The following is a 10,245-nucleotide window of genomic DNA, read 5'->3' on the forward strand; positions in this document are numbered from 1 at the left end:
CAACAAACAAGACAACAAGGAGAGGGGATGACCCTCTCCTTCTTAGGACCTCAAAACACCATCCCCACCATTGAAATCCCTTTGGATTTCAGTGGTGAGAAGGCCAATACAAGGTGGTCCCAAAGCTCACAAAAAAAGTGCCAAACAAGGCCTCAGATGGTGTAAACAACCCCAAACACAAAAGTGATCTTAAACAAAGATCAAAAGCATGAAAAATCAGAACTTTTATCAGTTATACACTAAGCTCAAAATAGCATGCAAGATAGGCTAAAAGCTTGTGCAAAAATTGAGAATAAAAGAGGAAAAAGAAGTGTTACCCTTGTAGCCAAGAACTCTAGCAGTTCTGGACCCAAAAACCAGTCCTTTAGCCTCTGAAAATGGCCTCCAAGATGCTTAGACCAAAGGTGGAAGGGTTAGGCTAAGAGTTGTAGTGCAATGGGGCCAAGAACCTTACACTTTTGAGCTAAAAATGGAAGAGATATAGAGAGAGATATATGTGTATGGAGCCTTGGCCAAAAATCTAAACCTTTGCTAATGAGGGAGAGGCTCCCTCTTATGGAAGAAGAGGTCCAAAGCTTCTCCAAGAAGCTTGGAGCAAAGGGGCTAAGCTTCTTAAAGAAGCTAAAGCAAAAAGGGTCAAGCTTCTTGAGGAAGCTAGAGCAAAGGGGTCAAGCTTCCTCAAGAAGCTAAGAAAGGTTCAAGCTTCTTAGAGAAGCTAGGCAAAGGTTCAAAAGGGTCAAGCCTCTCCCAAGAAGCTAAACCAAAGGTTCAAAAGGGTCAAGCCTCCCTGCAAGAAGCTAAACCAAAGGTTCAGAAGGGTCAAGCCTCCCCAAGAAAAGGTCTCGGCCAGAAAAAGTGGCCGATTGATCAAAACAATGGCTGGCCGACCAAAAACAATGCCGACAGGCCAACACCTTTGGCCGGTAGCAAGAAAACAGGGCCAGTGGCTTCAGGCCATGGCCGGTGAGGTGTGGGGGTGGCCAACAAGCCATTCCCTGCCCTTAGAAGCAATCACACAAGTGTTTGGTCCACAACCAAGCACAAAACAAACAAGTCGAGAGGTCTCAAGGCAAGGCGCACGGCCGAAACCTCCGAGAACTCAAGACGAACACGAACATGGATAATCATCGAGTGTTCAAACGGTGACGTCCAAGTCTTGAGGACGGTCAAAAATGGGGTGTCTACACATAGCATCCGTGGTTATGCTTATGATAGTGCACTTATTGGTTGTTGATAAATGTAAAGAGCTGGTTAATAGTGTCTAGGACTTGCTAATAAAGTTAGATCATGTTAATGGGTTAAGTATTGTATTAGTAACCGCACGGGGAGTCTAGGTGCTCAATTGCTCTATCTTGAGCTTATCACTAGATGAATGTGGGCAATGTTTTTGGATGTCCACTAGCCCTACTGTATCATGATGGTGAATGTGGAAAAACATGTGATTTTGAGTGTCCACTGGCCCTGCCGTATAGTGAGCCGACAAATGTAGAAAGGTTATATATGTTCTAGGTGCCAATCGCCCTGCCGTATTGCGAGTCGGCAAATGTGGGAGTAGCATAATGACAGTTGAGTGATGGACATGCTAAATCCTTGATTTTACATGGAACTCCATGCATCTTGTTTCTTAAAGCAAAGATAAACAAGGATTTTATTTAAGCATGAGCATGGCATGATCACATCCATTTCAAGCATATATATATATATATATATATTAGATGTATTCCTACTGGGAAACTTTGCTCATCTCAATCATTAACTTTTCAAATATGGGTGATGTGTTTCCAGCTAATTGATGGACAGTGGTGATTATTTTTTAGTGGAGCACGAAATTGCTTGTTGGATGTTGATTATGCTCAAGCTATCGAGCTTTGTTGTTTTGGGATTCAAATCAATTTTTGTGTAATCAAGACACATGTATTGAAATATGTAAGCCAATAGGGCACTTTTCTTTTATTTCTCTTTAACTCTTTGAACTGTAATGCATAATCAAATGCTCACTTTTGGGAACAATTTATATTTGATGGGAAGTAGTTCAATGAGAAAGAGTATTTTACATGGAAGTCTTACATAATATTTTATTGTTGTTGAGGATCATATTTGGTAAATAAAATTATAATATCAGGGTGTTACAATAATGCTAGTGAATTTACATCTCGAGCATTTGATAATTATTACATGTCCATTGGCATTGATATTGAATATCATGTTGCACACACTCATACTCAAAATAGTTTAATTAAATCTTTCATTAAACAACTTCAGTTGATTTCCTGACATTTGCTTATGGAAAGCAAATTACTTGTTTTAGCATGGGGTCGTGCTATATTGCATGCAACATCATTGATTCATGTCATTACAGCCTGTATTTGGTCAACCACCAAATATTAGTGACCTTAGAATGTTTGGTTATGTTGTATATGTCCCTATTGCACTCCCACAGCCCACTAAGATGGGTCTACAATGTAGACTTGGAATTTCTTTGGTTTTAATTCTCCCTTAATCATTAGATATCTAGAACCTTTGACTGGTGATATGTATAAGAGACGATTTGAGGATTATCATTTTAATGAAATAATTTTCATATCATTTGGGAGAGACAACTTGTAGCTAGAAGCTTGATAGAAAATCACTTGGAATATTTCAACATTATCTCATCTTGATCCTCGTACAAACAAGGTGAATTAGAAGTTCAAGAGATCATTCATTTGTGAAGTATTGTAAATTAGTTACCGAATACATTTGCCGACATAAAAAATGTGACAAAATCTTACATACTAACAGCTAATACCCCAGTAAAAATTGATATCCCTGCCAGACCATCAGTGGGCATAGTAGCAAATGAGTCTAAGACATGCTAGAAACATGGAAAACCCGTTGGTGTAAAGGATAAAATTCCTCGAAAAAGAAAAGCTCAAGAAAAAACAATTGATACTCTAGAAGAGACCATAACTGAATCTCCTGATAAGATCATACCCATAAAGAAAACACTCCTGAAGAGGTTAGAATTGCAAAACACAATATAGTAAGTCTATCCAAATCTCCTACTTATAAACCTCCTTAAGAGGAACCTTTAGAATGAGATCTCAATACATTATATGAGTACAGGAGAAGCTTGGGATAGAAATCAAATTGCTGTCAACAACATATTTTCATTTAAAGTTACTCTTGACATTACCAACAATAATGGTTAAAACATTACCAGAAGTGATGATGACAATGAACCATGAATTATCGAGGAATATCAACAGAGAAATGATTGGCTAATGTAAAGAGAAGCAATACAAGCAGAGTTAAACTCGCTTACCAAATGTGATGTATTTCGACCTATAGTCCAAACCCTAGAAAGGATATAACCTGTGGGATATAAATAGCTGTTTGTTCAAAAACGCAGTGAAAAAAATGAAATTGTAAGATATAAAGCACAACTTGTTGCGTAAGGTTTCTCGCAGAGACCTGGTATTGACTCTGAGGAAACATATTCACCCATAATGAATGCAATTACATTCAAATTTTTGATTAGCTTGGTAATCACAGAAAATTTAGATATGCGTCTAATGAATGTGGTTACAACATACTTATATGGAAGTCCATGAAGGATTTCAGATGTTAGAAGCATCTAATTCAAAGCCCAGAAGTGTTTATTCTATTAAGCTACAAAGATCTTTATATACTATAACAAGTTGGGTCTTGAATGACAATTTTTTTTTGGTCTCCGAAGAGCTAATTTCGTCACTATAGAAATTTGTGAGGAAATATTTTCTTCACCGGTTTCATCATTGAATGTTTGTCACTAAAAAGCATCGTGACAAAAAATAATTTCGTCACCAATGAAATTACTTCAGTGACGAAACTTTTTATCACGAATAAAACAACATTTTGTCGCCAAAACTCCTCATTTTCGTAACCAAGTAGTTATTCAGTACCACATTTATAACTTTAGTTTACGAATAAATTTGTCACACATGTTGATCATTGATGAAGAAATAATTTCGTCACAGTAAGATGTAAAGTTGACGAAATTTTTCATCTCCAAACGTCATACATGGGTGACGAAATATATTTCGTGGCAAAAATATATATACATGACGAAATTTTTAGTCACCAAACAACAAAATCAATGAAAACTTTCATATATAAGCTGCAATAAATTTTTTCACGAAAAATATTTATTAGCGATGAATAATCACTTTTTCATAATAACAAATACAAATGACGAAAAAAATTCGTCACTAAACTTGTCCCATATTTTATATTTCAATTTAAATTATTATTTCACAAATATCACTAGTCATATCCCAATAGCCTTTTAAATGTACTACAAAATCCACTAGCTATTATACACCACTTCACAAAAAAATTCACTAAATAGTTTATATTATAAATCAAAATATTCCATCAAACAAATTTAATAGTAATCCATTAAGTATAACAAAAAAAACCATCAAAGCAAATCGCAAAATGAACTAACATGGAGTCCACAAAAAAAATCAACACTCGATCTTGATTTGCAACTAAAACTAAGTATCAATTCAAGAAAAAAAATTTCAACACTTGATCTTCATTTGCAAGTATGCTTCTAAACGTCATCAAAAACCAATCTGCAAAGAAAATAGACAAGAAAAACATTAACATATTATCAATTACGTTGTGTAGACCTCTCTATCCATGTCAATACAAATTGTGTACACAATAAGTCTAGCTTAACAAGCAGAAGTTCCTTTCTACATGGCAAGCTCCTATTAATCACATCACTAACTTAGAGCAACTCAAACACTATCTAGCAAAAATACACAAAAAAGTATACACATAGTTTTGTCTCTACTTGGGTTACTGTGTATTTTAACAGGGGTCATGCTAAGTAAGAAGTAACTAATGATTCTATTTTCATTAAATACATCTTCAAACTTGTTAAATCTTAGTTAATAATTAGTGAAACTGTTGTGCTTTAACTAGTATATACTAACCAACATTAGAAAAATAAAAACATAAAACAAGCGAGACTTACCAAAACGACGATCTTCAAGTTCATGGGATACCTCCTCCTCTAAATTGTCCTTTGAAACCTTGCTTCTTAAGAAACTCCATGATGCTTGATGTCATCTCAAAATTCTCCTCAAGTGACTCATTCATCTTCCCTATCACACTATTTTGTGCTTGAATTTCCTCTTTTTGTGCTTGAATTTCATGATTCTGTGTTGTAATTTTCTCTTTTTGTGAATGAATTTCCTCCTTTTGCTCTTGTATTTCCATCTCTAGACACCTCACATAGTCACCGTCAGTTGAAGCACTGGTTGTCCTGACAGAGAAGGAAGTCCTCAACCCATGTCCTTTAACATATCCCAACCTTTGCTTGAGCACCTTCATAGATAGGTCCTCCGGAGTAATTGGAACCATACCAGGTTAGGAGTCATGTTCAGCTTGGATCTTTATCATATTACCCTATCATTTAAAATAAAATAAAATAAAATAAAAAAGTAAATAAAGATACAATAAAAATTGCAATCATCCTAATGCAAAAGGTAAATATACATACATAATTCTTTTCGCACTCCGGAGAAATCCACTGCTTTGTGACATCAATAAAGTGTGTGGATTTGTAAATACATGACAACTCTGCCAGTTGGCCCTCATTTGCACTTGTCTGATTTTTTTTTTGTTTTTTTTTCAACTAGTAAGTTAAATAAGAATGATGGTAGTAGAATCATCTTTAAAAAAAAAAATTAAAGAAGATGCACCGCCTCATGTACCTTAACTGGGAAAGATTTTGACCCACATCTATGCTTCGTCTTTAATTGATTTCTATTGTCAATGTTAGATTTTGATTGTTTCTACAAGGAGCAAGTTCCAATAGAAAAATATATATATTAGGAAGACAAGGTAATTGTCAATAATAAATAAACATAAGAAAAGTTTACCAGCTAATTACTATCATCCCACTTCTTATCAATCAAGTTTTTCCATTTCTCGAGGTCTCATTCAGGCGGTGGGTGGCTTCTAGCATACTCCTCTCCCTTAAGGTTTAGGTAATTTATTCGTAGTCTACAGGTGCGGGTGCTCAAGCTCTGTCCACACTTTGTTGCCACCTCTTTGCTAACATCCGTGGATTTACCTTGCATGTTAAATTGATCCTAGCAACAACCACAAATAATGTGAGTCATAATTAATTATATTACATGAATTCAATCAATTATGTAAAACTTTTACCGTTAGACGCTGAAACATAGGTGCCGTAACTTCTTCGTTGACTTGTTTCCACTTACGAATGCTAAAGTCTGGCAAGTGTGTTCGGACCTCAACACTAATTTTGGAGACTAATTGAGAGGCATGATCCCCCACTGACGCACGATACTCCTGTGGTATGAGAACTTTAAGCTTTCCATCTTTCTCAACCATTGCTTGAAACTTCAACCCGTGTGTCAAGCTACGAGGGTGTCTACTAATAAAGACATAACATTGACTGGTTAGTAATTAATTAAATCGAAATCATAAAAGCAATATAAGTAACTTTTTTGTTGTTGTTGTTGTTGTTGTTGTTGTTGTTGTTGTTGTTGAATAAGTCATAAAATAAAATGATAACATATAGAGAAATACAAGGGGCATTCCCCAACCACACAGTTACAGCTACAGCTTTGTTCCCTACTCTGAAGTTGTTTTCTCTTTCTCACAGTTATAATTGTTCTTTCATTTTCTTATTTCTTCACTTTTTCCTACCTTTGCAGCTTCTTCATTCTTCTCATAATCCTGAATTTTCTTGCTTACACAAAACGGATTGTGGTTTCTTATGTTGCATCTTTGGACCAAGTTGTTGACATATTTACCAAGCCTTTACATGTCTCTTGGTTCCAGATGTTCGCTATTAGTTAGTTAGTGTGGTGAAAGGGGTTTGGGAATGCTCTCTAATCTAGACAGACCTTCCTAATCCTTGAAATTATACCTGAAAGAGGAACAAACGCTCTGGGCGGGGATGCCAAATTAGCCCTCCGATGAGATAGTTAGTACTTTTAGTCTTTGTGTTTACTTTTTCTATAGGTTATTTTCTATTTTTTCACGTACCTGTCCTTGATCGAGGCTCCTCCTTTTATACTGCTTATGGACCCATGGTTGGGCCCACATCAGACCCATTGTTTGGCTTCCAATCGGCTCTTCTCATGGCCGAGTTGTATACGTTGCCGTGTGGGCTTCTAGATAGGACCGAGTTGTATTCGACTCCATTCTCTAATGGGCCTCATCACCTTGATGAAATTTGGACCCCACAATTGCCCCTCGAACATCCAATTAGTCCCATTTAATCGACGTGTTCAATTCATGCAGACGTTTCGTTCGACTTGCAGACGGAACAGTTGTTGTAAATAAAAATATGGCCCTTGCGCTCCTTTCGATACTGAATCGTCAGAATGAACACAATCAGGAATCATTACAACTTCCCGCCTCTTCTTACTTGACATTCATTTAATGTGATTTGAAAATGCGCTATCCCTTCGAGTTTTTTGAATTGAAAGGGTTTTGGGTTGTTTTCAGTATTCCTCATTTTTCTTCCAAGACCTCTGCGATTTTCTCCTGCTTCCTACCGTTCTTCTCTCTCCGACCTGTAAGTCCTTCTCTACTTTGTATTGCTACCTCATTCCAGCCCCCATTTTGTTTTTGTTTGATTTTGGTTAGTATATTTTTTATTTCATTTTAAATGGAGAAACACTTGAAAGCTCTCCTTTCTGAGGATCATATCACTGCTTTTCATTGCTATTTCTCTATCACAGACGACGTCCATCTGTCCCATGTGGTAGACAGCGTGGTTGCCTAGACCCTATGCCTAGATAGAAAGGCGAGCCGAGCCAAGTGGCCGTGATTTGCCTCGAGTTGGCCTCTATTCTGCTATGATTCACAATATAGCTGAGAAACTTTCCGGATTCGATGCTGAATGCACACTTCAAGGTATTGAGTTTCATTTTATACTTTCGGAGGACGCTGAATGTCGTGGCTAAGTCGGCTAGATGAGCATGTTTTTCCTTGGATTTTACCACCATATCATCAATGTATACTTCCATGGTGCGGCTAAGTTGTTCTTTAAATATAGTGGTGACTAGTCTTTGGTAAATTGCCCCCGCATTCTTCAGTCCAAACGGCATGACCTTGTAACAATAGGTTCCCCGGGGGATGAGGAATGCGGTCTTTTCTTGGTCCTCCGGATGCATGGAAATTTGGTAGTAACCCCTGTAAGCATCCAAGAAACTCATGCGTTGGTGGTGCACAGTTGCATCCACGAGTTGGTCGATTCGGGGAAGAGGAAAACAATCATTGGGATAGGCCTTGTTCAAGTTCGTGAAGTCTACACAAACACGCCAGGATCCATTACAACCACGGTATTGGACAACCATGTGGGGTAAGTTACTTCACAGATTGCCCCGGCTTCCATCAGTTTGTCAATTTCGTCGACAACGGCCAAAGTATGCTCTGCGGCCGACCGTTGACTTTTTTGTATAATTGGTTTAACTTTTGGGTTGACGTTTAAACAGTGTTGGGCCACACTCGGATCCACCCCCGACATCTTATACGGTGTCCAGGCAAATACGTCGATGTTGCCGAGTAAGAAGGAGACTAATTCTTGTCGTTCAGCTACGTTCAGGAATGTGCCGATCATGAAGAACTTGTCAGGTTCACCATTGATTCCGATTCGATCGAGGTCTTTGGTTGCCTTATCACTGGGAATTTTCCCAATGTCCTCGAGGCTTTCTCGATCCAAAACTTCAATTGAGTTCACTTCCAGTTCTTTTGGCCTCTTTGCCGAAGCAATAAGATAGCATGCTTCTGTCGATTTTGAGACCCTCAAATCTGGTCAATGCCATGTTGCGTTGGAAAGCAGAGTAATTGATGTTAGGTACTTGGTACAGCCTGCATTGCATGCAACCATGTTCTCCCCATGATGAGATTATATGGTGATGCAAGCTTGACGACCAAAAATTCCACGTAGACTGCTTTGGTACCCGTACGTACTGATAATGTGATCTTGCTCAAAGGGTACTCAAGGATGGCATTGAAGCCGAACAAGGGATATTCAGCCAGTAACAAGTCTGAATCGGTGAGGCCGAGTTTGAGAATTGTCTTGTGATACATTATTTCTGTGGTGCTCCCCTAATCAATCAGAACGCGTTCGACAACGAATCTATTTATGTGCAACTTGATGACAAGGGCATCATCATGGGGGAGTGTTACACCTTCAAGATCGGCATAATTGAAGCTGATTTTACCAATCTCATGAGGCTGTTTGGTTGGTGTGAACGGTTTGGATGGGCTGGGTTGTAGCTGGATCGTGTGCACCTGAGTCGGCGGCGGTAGGCTATATATCATGTGAATCACACCAAGTTGAGGTGACTCTAGGCGTATAGCTACCATGTTTGGTGGATTTCCCTTTTGGACATTCTGTGCTAATCTGTCGTCTTGCACCAACTCCTCTAAATGGTCCTTCAGTGCATAATAGCTGTCAGTCTCGTGGCCATGGTCCTTGTGATATTCACACCGCTAATCCATTCGCCTTATGTCAGGGGGTCCAATCATCTTGGATGGCCGCTTAAAGAACGACAGATGTTGGATTTTGGGTAGGATCTTGCTAATTGGCTTTGCCAACTCCGTATATTTCTTGTCCGAACGTCTGGGGCGCCTGCTATCCACCTGATACTGTTCGTTCGAACGGTGCAAACATTGTTCACTTGACCTGCCCGAATCCCGTTGATCGTCTCGTTTTGCCCAGCCCCGCAGTTCAGGGCTCCTTGGTGGTATAGCACTTATCGGCTGAACCAAACCAGATGGTACTGACTTAAGGACTTTTTGTCCGGCCTTGACGCGAAGGGCATCGTCTTCCACCTTGCAATACTCCTCAACCTTCTTCATTAACACCTAGACTGTTTTGGGAGGCCGTTTGGTCAACGAACTTCTGAGAGGACTATCCGAGTGTAATCCCATTTTAAAGGCAGTGATGGCCATGGACTCGTTGCAGGCGTCGTCTACCAAGTTGAAACATTCCCAGTAGCGCGCAGAATATTCACGGAAGGTCTCTTCTGGTTTAATTTGCATTGCCCAGAGAGAGTCGGCTTGCTTCGACTGGACCTCGTTGGTGATGAATCTTGCCCTAAAGGATTTTTGGAGCTGATGAAAACATTTTACTAAGGCTGGGTCTAGTTTATAATACCATCTGATAGCCAATGATCCCAGGTTGCTTGGAAACATTCGGCGCATGAATGCTTCATCATCAAC

General features: G+C 38.8%; 1 protein-coding gene across 1 annotated transcript; it reads right to left on the bottom strand.

Annotated features, from left to right (window-relative positions):
• Positions 1 to 8,323: 8,323 nt before the first annotated feature.
• Positions 8,324 to 9,108, bottom strand: LOC145802384 (uncharacterized). Its single transcript, XM_082895095.1, has 2 exons — positions 8,877 to 9,108; positions 8,324 to 8,826 (listed from the first exon to the last, which is right to left on the bottom strand). The coding sequence occupies exons 1-2, from the start codon at positions 9,106 to 9,108 to the stop codon at positions 8,324 to 8,326; spliced, it is 735 nt and encodes a 244-aa protein (XP_082751221.1).
• Positions 9,109 to 10,245: the final 1,137 nt, after the last annotated feature.

Source organism: Camellia sinensis, chromosome 11, assembly GCF_055761805.1.
Source record: "Camellia sinensis isolate YWXY chromosome 11, ASM5576180v1, whole genome shotgun sequence".
NCBI lineage: Eukaryota > Viridiplantae > Streptophyta > Magnoliopsida > Ericales > Theaceae > Camellia > Camellia sinensis.

Coding starts and splice junctions, on each gene's coding strand:
- LOC145802384 (XM_082895095.1), bottom strand. CDS start 9,108: ATGTATCACAAGACAATTCTCAAACTCGGCCTCACCGATTCAGACTTG. Junction 8,827..8,876: donor TGCAATGCAGGCTGTACCAA/GTACCTAACATC, acceptor GGCATTGACCAG/ATTTGAGGGTCTCAAAATCG.